This window comes from Carcharodon carcharias, chromosome 7, assembly GCF_017639515.1.
Source record: "Carcharodon carcharias isolate sCarCar2 chromosome 7, sCarCar2.pri, whole genome shotgun sequence".
NCBI classification, from domain to species: domain Eukaryota; kingdom Metazoa; phylum Chordata; class Chondrichthyes; order Lamniformes; family Lamnidae; genus Carcharodon; species Carcharodon carcharias.
In genome coordinates this window covers 36539959-36554484 of record NC_054473.1, presented here as the reverse complement: position 1 = coordinate 36554484, position 14526 = coordinate 36539959, and the positions used below count along the sequence as shown (strand labels likewise).

General features: G+C 41.8%; 1 protein-coding gene across 1 annotated transcript in view; it reads right to left on the bottom strand.

The window, feature by feature from the left end:
• The window catches only part of LOC121280566 (voltage-dependent L-type calcium channel subunit alpha-1D-like), a 676393-nt gene that overhangs the window by 284459 nt on the left and 377408 nt on the right, over positions 1-14526 (bottom strand). The window contains exons 22-26 of the mRNA XM_041192702.1: positions 9445-9551; positions 2124-2211; positions 1922-2029; positions 1771-1823; positions 263-409 (exon numbers count right to left, since the gene is read on the bottom strand). Of these exons, the coding sequence (XP_041048636.1) occupies positions 263-409; positions 1771-1823; positions 1922-2029; positions 2124-2211; positions 9445-9551 (503 nt within the window). The remainder of the gene's footprint in view (positions 1-262; positions 410-1770; positions 1824-1921; positions 2030-2123; positions 2212-9444; positions 9552-14526) is intronic.

The following is a 14526-nucleotide window of genomic DNA, read 5'->3' as shown; positions in this document are numbered from 1 at the left end:
CGGCTCTCCCTTCTCCCCCTGCCCGCACAGGTAGCGCTCAGTGTTGCCATGCTGCCACTTGTGATCTGCGCAAGGCACTGCATGAAATCGTGGTGCAGAGCCGATCACAGGCAGTGGTAGGCTCCGCGATTGCCCCCGCCTGCTCCCATCGAGCCTGCCCGACAAATGGAAAATCCTGGCCAAGATAATTCTAAAATGATTTCAAAACTAATCATCAATATTAGCTCTTAGCATTGGCTGGAAAAATGAGACATATACTTACGCTGGCCAGCCTTCAAAGGTTGATACTGTAAACAATGCCATCATAGCTGCAAGGACATTGTCAAAGTTGTAATCACTGTTGTGCCATACTCGATCACGAATTACGGGATTATCTACTTCACCATCTTTATAAAGAATAAAAGTTCCCCTTTATAAAAGGAAGAAGAGTTGGAATTAAAATACGAATTTAATTTTTTGTAATTAATTCACTACATGTTATCATTGTAACCTAATGTGTATCAACTAAGCTTTGATGTAATGTTGGTGCACAAGAATTCAAATATATTTCCCACAGACTTAACTAAAATAAAATCAAACTTTGTAGTCAAAATGAACTAAAATGGAGTGTTGACACACCAACATAATAGGACTTGTATGACACTTGGATCTCTATTACAACCTGTGGGAAAGTGCCAGCAAGCACTGGTCTTTCCAACTAGACTGGAAAAATTTAAAGGGGAAGTCACTGAACCATTCTTATATGTTCTTTTACCAACCCTCTGTTGGCAACTGTTTAAAGTTTGTGAACTATACATGACGTGACTTAAAGCATTTAGAGGGGGTCATACACAGATTTGAGAAAAACAAGTGTCTGAAGGAAAAAAATGGAACTGGCTGAATAAACGTAATGTATAGTGAAGTGAGACAGGAAATGGGGAAGTAAGCATATTGGAGTCCAGGGGTCTATAAGGTGAAGGAATGGAGGGCTACTAAATATACATTAACAATGTAATCTGGACTGGTTGCTCGAAGACCCGAGAGGCCACGGGATGAGACAACATCTGCCTAACTTCCTGAGAGACAATAGCAAAGGGAACTAGCTGCCATGTGCAGTAGAAACTGAGAGATGAGACCCTTGAAAAACAAGCAAGTGTTTGAACTGATGAAAGGTCAACCGACTGTGGTGGACGTGGCACACTTGTGACACCTGCCAGTGGTCAACAGACCAATCACCAAGAACTGGACACTGGGGTCGACCTATCAAAGCCTGATCACGCAGGCTGCATGTGAAGAACGGGGTATAAGAGAAGGTGCCCCGAAGGAGATAAGCTAGCTAACTCGGGAGCGAAGTGGTCTGATCAACTACTTGTAGATCAGAACGAGGAGGACTGATCACCCCCTCGGATCTGATTCTCAGACCTTCCAAGCAACCAGCAACCCAATCCATGTGGATACGTGAGTATAGATTTCGTTAGAGTCGTGAAACACTAAATAAACTTGCTTGGTGTGGACAAACTTGGTAGTTTCGTGTAGTTGATACCTAGAGTAAACCTACAAACCAGGGGTAGGAACAGCCTACACCTCTCAAAGTAACATTGCCACAGGTAGTACTTGTCTAGGAAAACCACAGAACTAATGAAAAAAGTAGGATTTCATATCCTAACATTTTCATTGTATGTTTTTACTGTGTTTACTGTATATCAATAACATATGGACTGAAGGAAGTAAATCACCGTCAGAATTAAAACGCTTCATCACAAAAATATACTAGTTCTGTATGTTTCTTACTTGCACTCTTCAGGGAGTTGTTTTGCTTCATCTGTACAACGGTAGAATTTGCCCTGGAAAATTATAAGACATTTGAAATTAAGCTAGAAAAAATTTTAATTTTAGTCTAAACTGAAAGAAAAATGTAAATAAAGTATGATCAGGGATTTACCTTGAACAGCTGGACCCCAATACAAGCAAACATGAATTGTAGAAGAGTTGTAACAATCATGATATTACCAATAGTTCTAATAGCAACGAACACACATTGGACAACATGCTGTAAAATGAAAACAGAAGTGTGAACAAAAATGTTACAGTCTTTAAATTGCCATAAGAAGAAGTTAGATACATGGAAAATAGTCAAATTAAACCTTGAGTCCCTTCGCCCTGTTGATTGCTCGAAGAGGCCTCAACACCCTTAAGACACGAAGGATCTTCACTACCGAAATAGCACTAGACCTGTGTGGAAACAAGCAACCGTTCATTTTCACTCTTTTATGAAACATTTTTGGAGGTCCAGAAGACGTGATAAGATATTTATAAATGCAAGTTCTTCGTTTCTTTTTGCTAGTTTTTTTAGAAACCGGTAAATTATATTAGGTAAGAATTGCTTTGGTTGCCATGGGTAGTGACACTGTTAATGTATTCATGAAGATTTCTTTATGTTTCTAGCAAATTGGTAAAAGCACTATTTTGAATGCCCTACCAAACAAAGTAGAGTTCATGACTGCATGAAACATGTTGGGCATGTGGCAAACAGAACAGTTCTTCCCCATTGATACATTCTCTATGCTATACGAAGATGAAACCATGCCTAAAGAGTTGACAAGTGTCATTGAAGCTAAAAATATATGGGATTAGGGCACGGCCACATCCCTCTCATTTGTTCTAGTGGTAGCTATGTTTTCCATATGAAGGTTTATTTGCACACATTATGTATATGTTTAATTAGCATCTTAATATGTCCATCTTAAAGAAACATTCCTTCATAAGCATGATCAGAGGCTATTTTTTTAATTCATTCATGGGATGTGGGCATCACTGGCTAGGCCAGCATTTATTGCCCATCCCTAATTGCCCTTGAGAAAATGGTGGTGAGCTGCCTCCTCGAACCGTTCCAGTCCACGTGATGTAGGTACAAACACAGTGCTGTTAAGGATGGGGTTCCAGGATTTTAACCTAGTGACAGTGAAGGAATGGCAAAATATACTTCCGAGTCAGAATGGTGAGTGAATGTTATGTAGTAGCAGCTCAGAATCAACCACAAATCAGCCAGATGCAGAAAAAGCCACAATGATAATTATATGAATTGGTTATTCATATATATTGGTAGACATATATTTTGTAGTGCGGGGGTGAAAATAGGGCAGAAGAGAAAGTTACAGTAGGCCAGGGAAAGAGGATATAGGTAGAGTGGAGTGGACAAGGTAGAGGGGGAGGAGGCCAGCTAGCCTCACCAAGGAGGTATGGCTTAAGGTGGCAGACACAGTTAGCAACCAAGGAGGTTGTTGCAAGAACCTGGATTCTTTGCAGCAGGACAATTAATGATCTTGGAGTGCCTTCCATCGCCGTGGTAACACAGATAGAGGAAACAACCAGGGAGATCAGATGGCTCACGGCAGGGCAGCCTGCATTTGAGGGAAAGACAGTTGTAAAAGCTATGGGGAGTGGATAAAGTGATGGCTGCGTCCAACGTTGACTTTACCAGACACACTGCAGTTGATTCAAAACTGATTCAAGGCGGCAGCTCACCACCACCTTCTCAAGAGCAATTAGGATGGGCAACAAATGCTGGCCTAGCCCACATCTTATGAACGAAAATAACAGAAGACAATAGGCAGAATCTTGTGGAGGCAACAGGAATCTTGGCTGTCGGCTAAAAAGCAGGTGAGACTCTGCCTCGTGTCTATTCAGTAAAGCCCAGGGATGGAAACCCCACCCACCAAGATATGCCTGCCAATCAGAGGTCAGCAGCTCTTCTGTACTCAGTTGCAGCACAGGTGACGCAGTAGATGCTGCCAGAACTACACCCACCTGATGCCTCAGATCAAGGATGGATGCAGACAGGTGAGTGATGATGGCCTACCGAAAAGAGGCGAGGTTGGGTCTCACCTGCTGTTTCGCCGACAGCCAAGGTTCCCGTTGCCTCCACAAGATTCTGCCTATTGTCTTTTGTTACTATCATTCATAGGAATGTGGGCTCAGCCAGCATTTGTTGCTCATCTTAATTGCCCTTGAGAAGGTGATGGTGAGCCGTCTTCTTGAATCGCTGCAGTCTGTCTGGCAAAGGGAATGTTGGATGCATCCAGGGTGGGGAAAGGTCACAGAGGATGGGGCGGTGATTCAGTAATAAGAGCAGGTGGTGGCCCACAGCGGGCCCTTCCTTCCAATTGCCTTTGAATGAGGGACCCATCCTCAGGAGCCTGCAAGAAAATACGCAAGCATTTGATTTCCAAATGGTGAGTTCCCCACCCACCAGTGGCAAGAGGATGAGGCCCTCAAGTGGGCATTAATTGTCTACTTAAGGGCCTCAATTGGCAACGCAGCAGGAAGGCTATCCATTGGCCTTCCCGCCACAGACTTAAATGGGGTGGAGGAGGAAAGATAGCGGGATCCCCACCCGCCACCCTCCTGCCTGATTAAATGCACCTCCCCACCCAACTCGCCATGGGGGAAGGCACAAAATTCCGCCCAGTGTGTGACCTGTGGCACCTGCATGAGCCTGTAAAGCCACATGAAAGTCATGACCAAGGGGAGACACTGGGTGTTGGTTGAAGGAGCAGCAGTTTCGTTTAAATCATTTCCCTCCAGCAGGTAGAGCAGCAGACAAGAAAGACGCAAATGCTCAGGCTATACTGGAAAGTTCACAGGATGCAATGCTATCACAAGATACTCTTCCACTTTATTCCAACACATCTATGTCAATAGATTGGTTACATATGTAAGAACGCATGACACAATCACTGTGGCCACTGCTTATATGCAAAGGAGGAGATAACCGAGGCAATGACAGCCACTATATGCCAGATGCTATCTACACGGTTACTCATGAGGTCCTCACTTTTACATACCAGCCATCTATTTGATTCTACACCTGGCCGCTGTCAAAAAGTTGCATTTAAATAAAAACATAAGTTATTGTACATGGAGGACTGAGGAGTCGCCCAGTGATGCTCAGCTCCTTGCAGATGGTGAGCCTTGGATATCATTAGCAAAGCAACAGATGCTGCAGCAGCAAGGATGTGCAAAATCTGTCAGGGTTTCCAGAGGCAATGCAGTCCCATGTGCCAATGATGAAGGTATTCAGCCATGCCCTGAGTGACTCCATATATCTATCATGTAAACACATGGCGTCCCTCAAGAGACTGGTGACCCTCATGGAGCGAAACATGGAGCATAGCATGGAGTGGATACAGGGGTATACACAGATCTCCATAACATAGCCTCATTCATGAAGTCTGTGGAGCCAAGTGTAGGTGAGCGAGCCATCATTCATCTCCCCGTTGCCACGAGTTGAACCACTCCAGGCAATCATGGGAAAGCATTTGGGGCTTCAATGGGCTGAGGAGGGGCAGGCTGAAGGCAATGAGAGCTCCTTTCAAGGTGCTTTGATAACTGAAGGCAGACCCTTGGCCCCTTTGATGGTGACACCAATGCTGCATGCTGGTCTGATGACTGAGGCTGTCCCTGCACAGATACAGATGGCCCCAAATGTGCCGCGCCCCAGTATGGCTCAGACAGCCAGAGCTCATATGCCACGGCTATCTAATGCACCAGAGCAGGTAAGGCAGCAGGCTGACACCAGATAAACTCCAGACACATGGGAGCAACCCAGAGAAGTGACCATAAGCAAACGTGTAAAGACAGGGTCTAGTACTTGGAGGCTCATTGAGTGATAATTTGTTCGGTGCAAAAGAATTTGGTGTTTAATAAGAGTTAAAAGTCTTGATATTTATTGTACAATAACTCATGTTTTTATTTAAATGCAACTTTTTGACAGCGGCCAGGTGTAGAATCAAATAGATGGCTGGTATGTAAAAGTGAGGACCTCATGAGCAACTGTGTATATAGCATCTGGCATATAGTGCTGATGGGTATACAGAGATGGTAACAGTCTCTCATGAAAGGTCAGCAAGCTTGCCTCTGGGAGAGAACTTTTTGGTTCAGTGTCACTTGTCCTCATGTGCAGCATTGGCTAATCAAAGAGTCGCAAAGCTCCATGCCACGCATGTCACTCTCCTGTGAACTGGGCCCCAGGCTGCCATTTTCATCAGCTATCACCTACTGAGGCATCTTATGCTCATCCTGCTCCTCTGAGGATGCAGCTCGCTCAATGTCTTCTTCTGGCTCCAATGCCACTAGTCTCTGGAGTGCCAGTTTGTGCAGTGCGCAACAGAGACAATGATGTGGGATACTCTAGACCCGAAGTCTGCAACCTGTGGCTCGGGAGTCGCATGTGGCTCTCTACCATCTCATTTGCAGCTCCCAATCTTTTCCAGTTGGTTTGTATTAACATGAAAAGATCCAAAAAAATAAGTCAAGGAAAATAAGAGCCATGTTTTTATTGCGGGGATAAAATGATAATCATTATGCTGCACTTTACAGGTTGAAATGATTATTTTAAGAAAATATCATCATGCTCTAAATAAACCTGTTGAAGTGGTAGAGTTACACCATGGTTATGGATAATGCCCTTGGTTCAAAGAACAGGTTTTATGGTTGTGATCATTATTGTTTCTAATATAGCTGAGATGATAAATCATTCTCAATGTGCTATTAGAAGCTATTTTTTTAATCACGAGGATCAATAGCCAAAAAAGTTGTCTTAATACTGGCCAAGGGGCTGGTAAAATTCTGCCCATTGGATTAAGAACTTTACTTAAAGTTTGTTCTAAAAGATGGTTTTACTGTCAAAATTATAGCTTAAAAAGTAAACAAAAAATGAGAATTCAGGGTTAGGTCTATTTTAATTTTGATTGTATTTCTATTGATATATAAATTCAATACATTATTACATATTACATTATATTATAATACTTTATTATATATGCAAATTATGCATTCTACCAGAGGGTCTTGGGAATTTGCCAAGTACTTGGTTTAGAAATGCTGAAAATTCATCTTAGGGCTCCTCATAGGTTTTATTTTAGGCTAAGGTGTTAAATATATACTTCAGTTAAAAATAGTCGCCAACTCCTGCCTGAGAGGTTACATATTTCAAGTTTCCTTCAGGGCCATCTCCTTCAGGCACCTAAACCTCATCTTCAAAAGGCCAATGGCCAATGCTCGAAGGTGGCCCTTGTAGTCATTTGGCAGAGTTGCATATGTCCTCTGCCTGTTTGTTATGATTGCATAAAGGGTTTAAAAGCCACATCAGTTTCTTCTTCCCCCAGGATTCAGCTAAAAAGGCCTGAACAGTTGAGGTAATTCGGAATGTCTAAGGCTGCAGAAGTCATGGCAGCTTCCCATAGACTTCACACACCCCTGCATGATCCACTTACAGCAGTCGCAGAGAACTCGAATAATGAGGGAACGGAACCCATTCCTGTTCACAAACGCACCTGGTTACTCTGAAGGAACGCTGATAGCACATGAGCACAGTCAATAATGCTCCCCTGGACCTGAGGAAATCTGGCCTTGGCCCTGAAGCCAACTCTCAAGCTGACTGGTCTGATCGCTTGTGAACTTAATATATTGGCCTGCCCAACAGTGGCAAAAGTGACCTCCTTTATGAAATGCCCACTGCTGACTGGGAAATGCCACATTCATTGCTTGTGAACTTGATATATTGGCCGGCCCAACAGTGGCAACAGTGACCTCCTGTATGGCCGTTGATTGAGAAATACCACGTAGATTTCCTGATGATCCATGGAATGGGCCACAGGCAAAAAAGTTGAGTACCAACTTTACATTTAAGGCTATAGACATTGGGTATCCACCAATTCCCATAGGCTCAACTCCTGCTCCAGCATATCTCACATCTCCGGCACCAACTTCTTGAGAAATGGAGTCTTCATAGATATTGCTGCTCAGACATTTCAATGAAGCTGAGCCTCTGACGGTACACACTTGGGCTGGATAAGAAGGCAGCCTCATATTATGCAAATATGAGGCTGCCTTCTTACCTCAATGCAATCTGCTTGCCCACGTCCATTAGCTTCCTCAACCTGCTGAAGCTCTCCAGGCCACTGCATAACCACTCCATGTGGCTGTATAATCATCTCTGTACTACTCTCCTCCTCACTGGAGGACTGAAAGTGATTCAGTGGCTGCTGTAGACCTGGGAGACACCTTTCCACTAACAGGATTTCACTATGGCCCCACTCACTGCAGTGTCTTCAAACTTGATAGCGTCACTTCTTGAGGACACAGCATGCAGACAGCTTCAAAATTTGGCTGCCAGTGCCCTCCACAACTCAACTGTCACTGGGATCTCATCTCAATGGAGAAGCCAAGAGTGTGAGCCTCCTTGCATCCCATGCACCGTTGATAAAATCAGATAAGGTAGGAAAATACCTAGCAATTGGCTGCCTATCAACCTTAACTACCTGTCTGCCGTCAATGTGTCTGCCACTGATTCATCCCACCACCCACATCTGGTAAACTTGATTGGTGGTGGGAAAACATCGGGGAGCAGGCCTATGCCATATTACCAGCTCCTCTGTTTACATTCCTATTTCCACGGGGCTGGTAAAATTCTGCCCATTGGATTAAGAAAATAATGAGCAACATTATTTAAATAAGTTCCAAGATTCAATCAATAAAATTAATTAAAGCTTGGCTTCACTAGGGGAAAATTAATTAAATAAAAATCACGGCTATTCCGGAGAAAATTAATGAAAGATCAGCGTTTCACAGGAGAAAATTAAAAACTCAGGGCTTTGCTGGGGAAAATCAAATAATTAAAAATTTGGACTAAACTGGGAAGAATTGAATAAATGTCAGGGATTTGCTGTAGAAAATTAATTAATAAAAATCATAACTTCTCCAGGAAAAATTAATTGAATGACGATTCAGGATTTCCATTACAATGAGTGAAGAGCCATCAATGAGGATGGGGATATTTGTGCAGCCTCATCCTCTGTTTAGTTGTTTAATTGTGCACCACCATTTATGACTGGATGTGGCAGCACTATTTGAAGGGATCATCAACTACTTGCATGAGAATTTAGTGGAGGCAGATTCAATTGTGGATTTCAAAAGGGCTTTGCATAAGCATTTGAAGAAAACAAATTGCAAGACAACGGGAAAAGGGCAGCGAGTGAGATGAGCTGAGTTGCTCTTGCCAAGGACCAGCAGGGACACGATGGCCGAATGGACCTTTTCTGTGCTGCAACCAATCTATGATTCTATCATCATTCACATTACTTCACAGAGCTTTGCGAAGTTTAATATAACACAGTATTTATTTAATTTTCAAGTCAGAAAGAAGTGCTTCCACAAATTTTCATCAATATCTGCATCACTCATTCCTTTATTGTACTTTATAAAGGGCATTGAATTTTTATATTTAACTAGGTCCACTTATTATCTATTCAAAATTCTAAGAAACTAGCCAATTTATAGAATGGCTGGCTTATGGTAACAAATGCCTTGTAAAAAGAAAAATAAGCCATTGTACTGTTGTGATATAATACAAAGTCAGAGTATTCTGAAATTGTTGATGCTAATTTAATAAAAACAAATACTTACTGAATTCCAAAAGAAATGAGTGACACACCCACAACCAGGATGTCCAACAAGTTGAAATAATTTCTACAGAAGGAACCTTTGTGTAAAAATGCTCCATACGTCATCATCTGAAGAAGTAAAGCACGGAAAGGTATAAAATGTAAATAAATAGTTTGAATATTTGCAATGTCTGTCCAGTATAATTTATTAACTCTCCCTACCATTGTAACAATTCATTTCTTTTAGAATGCAATGCAGAAAAAAGAATAACACTGGCAACTGATGATCAGAAATGTTGAAAGTGATTTTCCTTGCTCCTCCACTGATGGCCATGACTTCAGCTGTCTAGACCATATGCTATGGAATTCCTTCCATAAACCTCTCAGCCTCTCTCTTTTCCTCACTATAAGACACTCGCTAAACCTGTATATATTTGACCAAACACCTGCCTTAATGTCTCCTTATGTGGTCAGTATCAAATATTATCTGAGAATGCTAAAGCAAAATGTCTTGGGACATTTTACTAGGCCATTGGGGCACTGTATATATGCAAGTTGTTGCTGTTGAATATACCAGTTGACATATTGTAAGAATAAATTTTATTGGTTCATTCACTATAATGTACATTTTTGACAATTATAAAGGTACCCTTAATGAGGAGAGTTTTAACTGCACAGGACAAGCAGGAGAGGGATGGGTTAATAATTCAAAGATGGGAAACCCAACCCCAGCCAGCCTTTACTTCCACTTTTAATTCAGACAGGCAACAAACCTTCACTCCAGATCTGGATCCCTATTTTGGATATTTCAATGAGGCTGCATACCTCAGATTTTAGCTCTGTTTTAAAATTAATGGTTGTGGGCTAGGATTTCCAGGATGTGGGAAACACAGCCAGATACAACAGAGAAGTTCTTTCCAGCACAGCTTTTAGGCCTGAAGGGGTAGAAGTGCTTCCCCTGGCCTCCCCAATCAAACTGTTTCACAGTCCCTGCGATCAGGCACTGTGGCCTATTTATGGCCTTCCTCCTACCCTTCAGTTTCTCCAGCCTGTGATTTATCCACAGCCCACCTTTCCGACCCCACATCCTGTCCACAGTCTGTACTGCTCCCTCCCTGATCTCTCCACACATACCTCCCCGGCAATCTATCCACATAGCCAATCTCTCCCCCCACCCCACCTGAGCCACAATCTTTCCCTCTACTTCTTCTCTTCGCTCCCCAGCTCTGGCCTGGTGCTGTAAGCTTTCCCATCCTCAATCTGATTAGCTGCTGCCTGGAAAACGGAGTCCAAAATTTAAATCCTAATAGCAGCAACTCTGAAAAACTAATAACTCTGGGTTTTATGACTGTTACACCTCAATCCCTCTCCCACCCGCTCCCTCTGGGGCCAATTAATCAGAATGGTTAAAATATAACTGCAAATTAAACATCGCAAAGATCATTTGCAAAGTTTACTCTTCAAACAGCTGTGTAATTTGAGATTAAGTAACATTGACACCATTAATCTGATTCAAGCATTATATTCTGTAGTTATATACAAATGTATACATTTTTCCCTATCATAAGAACACGTTAGACTTTACATTTATTTTCAGATACATTTAAAGTAACCATTTGTCAGTAACATTTTTCTTCTGTTAAATAGGAGGAGGCATGGATCATTTCCAAGCCAAGGTTTGTGAAATTTTCTCAAACCTGCAATGAGCCTTTGGCTTTATTAGTGCAGATGTGGAGACTTCATGAAGGAAAATGGTTAAATGCCTTAGCTGCATTTGCAATAAACTTTGCAGTGTTAATATAAAAATGGAAGATGCTAGAAATACTCAGGAGGTCTGGCAGCATCTGTGGTGAGAGAAATAGATTTAACATTTTAGGTATGATAGGTCACCGCTCTGGCATTTTCAATTTTTGTTTCAGATTTCCAGCATCTGTGGTACCATCCTCTTGTAGTGTTAGTTGCTTTGTTGTAAATTGTTGACATAAAAAAGTACTGAAAGCAGAATATCAACACTTTAGCACTGTAATCTTTGTAGCCTGGCCATGCTGGAGAAAATCACCATACTTAAGTAAAACCATCATGCTCACACAAGAAAAGTTAAAAATGCTTATTATGGAGAAATAACAGAAAAAAGTGTCACTCTGTTTCCCTACATATTTAAAGGGGGAAGTGGCATTGCGAAAATTTGGGAAACATAACCACTTTGTTAAGCATTCATTAATTTTGTTTAAAAATGTTCAATATCCTCAGTTATGAAAGACTTTATTAAATCTGCAGTTGACAGCATTGTGCACACATTTGGGTAAGAAATTTGGAACAAATTATTAAAACATTAAAGGGCAATGAAGAGGTTGGTCTTCAAGTTTACCCAGTGAGTAGATGAATGAAATACAGGATCAGGTTTGATCCCTTTTCTGTTTGTGAACCTATTTAGTAGATGGAATTTGTGTCAACAGTACAATTGATTTTCAGAAGTATTTTTCTTCAATTTTATATGAATTTTATGTTATAAACATTTGGTTTAATAATTTTTTTTGCTTACCTGCGTGTAACCAAATACATTAGGTATTTCAGTGAAATCTTAGTATCATATCTGACTACTCTAACTGAATTTTTTGATGAAGTAAAACAAAATGTTGATGGAGGGACAGCAATGACTGTTGTCTATATGGATTTAAAGAAAGGCTTTGACAAAGTACCACAGAAAAGGCTTACTAACAAAACTGAGGCTCATGGAATAGGAGGTTCAGTGTTAGATATGATAAAAAGTTGGCTTAAGAACAGAAAACGAGGCTTGGTAAATGGTTGCTTAGACTGGAGGATGGTAGACAGTGGTGTTCCCGAAGGGTCAGTGCTAGGACCACTTGCATTTTGTGATATATATAAATAGCTTAGATATTGAAATAAAGAGCAATGTTTCATTATTTGCCAATAATATCAAACTTGGAGGAGTGAGGATGATACCAACTGATTTCAACAAGACATAGATAGGTTAGCAGAATAGGCAGATAAGCAGCAGATGGAATTTACACAGAGAAGTGTGAGGAAATCCCTTTTCCTGCCTTTTAGAAGAAAGGATGGGGAGAAACAACATAGACTAAATGGAACAGTTTGAAATGGAACAGATGGACTTGAGGGTTCATGTGCATAGGTCTTTAAAGGCGGTACGAGATATTGAGGGAGTAATATAAAAGCTTATATAATATTGGTATTCATAAATAGAGCGCATCATAAATTGAGTACAAAAGCAGGGGAGTTATGCTGAACATTTAATGTTCAGGAAAACCCAAAGGGGTTTTTTAAATATATAAAGAGCAAGAGAATAACTAGGGAATGAGTAGAGCCAATTAGGGACCATAGAGGTAATCTGTGTGTAGACCCAGAAGATGTGGATACGGTCCTCAATGAATACTTTGCGTTGGTCTTCACAAAGGAGAAGGACGTCGCAGGTATAGATGTCAGGGTAGAGGACTGTGATATATTAGAGGAAATTAACATAGAGATAGAGGAAGTACTAGCGACTTTAGCAGCCTTAAAAGTGGATACATCTGCAGGCCCAGATGAGATGTATCCCAGGCTGCTGAGGGAGGCAAGGGAAAAGATGTCAGGGGCCCTGGCAGTAATTTTCAATCCTCTCTGGCCACAGGTGAGGTGCCAGAGGACTGGAGGACTGCTAACACTGTTCCATTATTAAAAAGGGGAGGAAGGGATAGAGCAGGAAATTACAGGCTAGTCAGTCTAACCTCGGTGGTGGGGTAGTTACTAGAAGGAATTCTGAGGGACAGAATATATCTGCTCTTGGAGAAACATAGATTAATCAGGGATAGTCAGCATGGATTTGTTAAGGGAAGGTCAAGTTTGACAAATTTGATTGAACTTTTTTGGAGGTAACCAGAAGTGTTGATGAGGATAATGCATTTGAAGTGGTCTACATGGACTTTAGCAAGGCTTTTGATAAGGTGTCTCATGGCAGACTGGTCTAGAAAGTAAGAGCCCATTGGATCCAAGGCAACGTGGCACGTTGGATCCAAAATTGGCTGACAGGCAGGAAGCAAAGGGTGATGGTAGAGGGACGTTTCTATGACTGGAAGTCTGTTTACAGTGGAGTTCCACAGGGCTCTGTGCTGGGGCCTTGCTGTTTGTGGTGTACATGTGATTTGGACTTAAATGTAGAGGGTGTGATCAAGAAGTTCACAGATGACACAATAATTGGTAGGGTGATAAATAGTAAGGAGGATAGCCGTAAACTGCAGGATAATATCAATAGACTAGTCAGATGGGCAGGGCAATGGCAAATGGAGTTCAACCTGGAGAAGTGTGAGGTAATGCACTTGGAGAGGGCTAACAAGGCAAGGAATTACACTATGAATGGTAGGCCCCTGGAAAGTACTGCAGATCAGAGGGACCTTGGTGTGCATATACAGAGATCCCTGAAAGTAGCAGGGCAGGTAGATAAAGTGGTTAAGAAGGCATATGGGCTACATGTCTTTATTAGGCAAGGCATAGAATACAAGAGCAGGGAGGTTATGCTGGAACTGTATAAAACATTGGTTAGACCACAACTGGATTACTGTGTGCAGATCTGGTCACATTATAGGAAAGATGTGATTTCACTGGAGAGGGTGCAAAGGAGGTTTACCAGGATGCTGCCCAGGCTGGAGAGTCGGAGCTATGAGGAAAGATTGGATAGGCTGGGGTTGTTTTCCTTGGAGCAATGAAGGTTGAGAGGGGACCTGATAGAGGTGTATAAAATTATGAGGGGCATAGGAAGGCACTTTTTCCATTAGTAATTAGGGGTCAATAACCAGGAGGCATAGATTTAAGGTAAGAGGTAGAAGGCAAAGAGGGGAGTTGAGTAGAAATGTTTTCACCCAGAAGGTGGTGGGAGTCCAGGCCTTAATGTCTGAAAGGATGGCTGAGTCAGAAACTCTCATAACATTTAGGTATTTAGATATTCACATGGGATTAGTGTAGTCAGATCTTGGTTGACTGATGTGAACACGATGAGCCGAATGGCCTCTTTCTGTGCTGTAAATGTCTATGAGTCTATTTATAAAGCTTTGGTTAGGTCACAACTAGAGTATTGTGTCCAATTCTGGTTGCC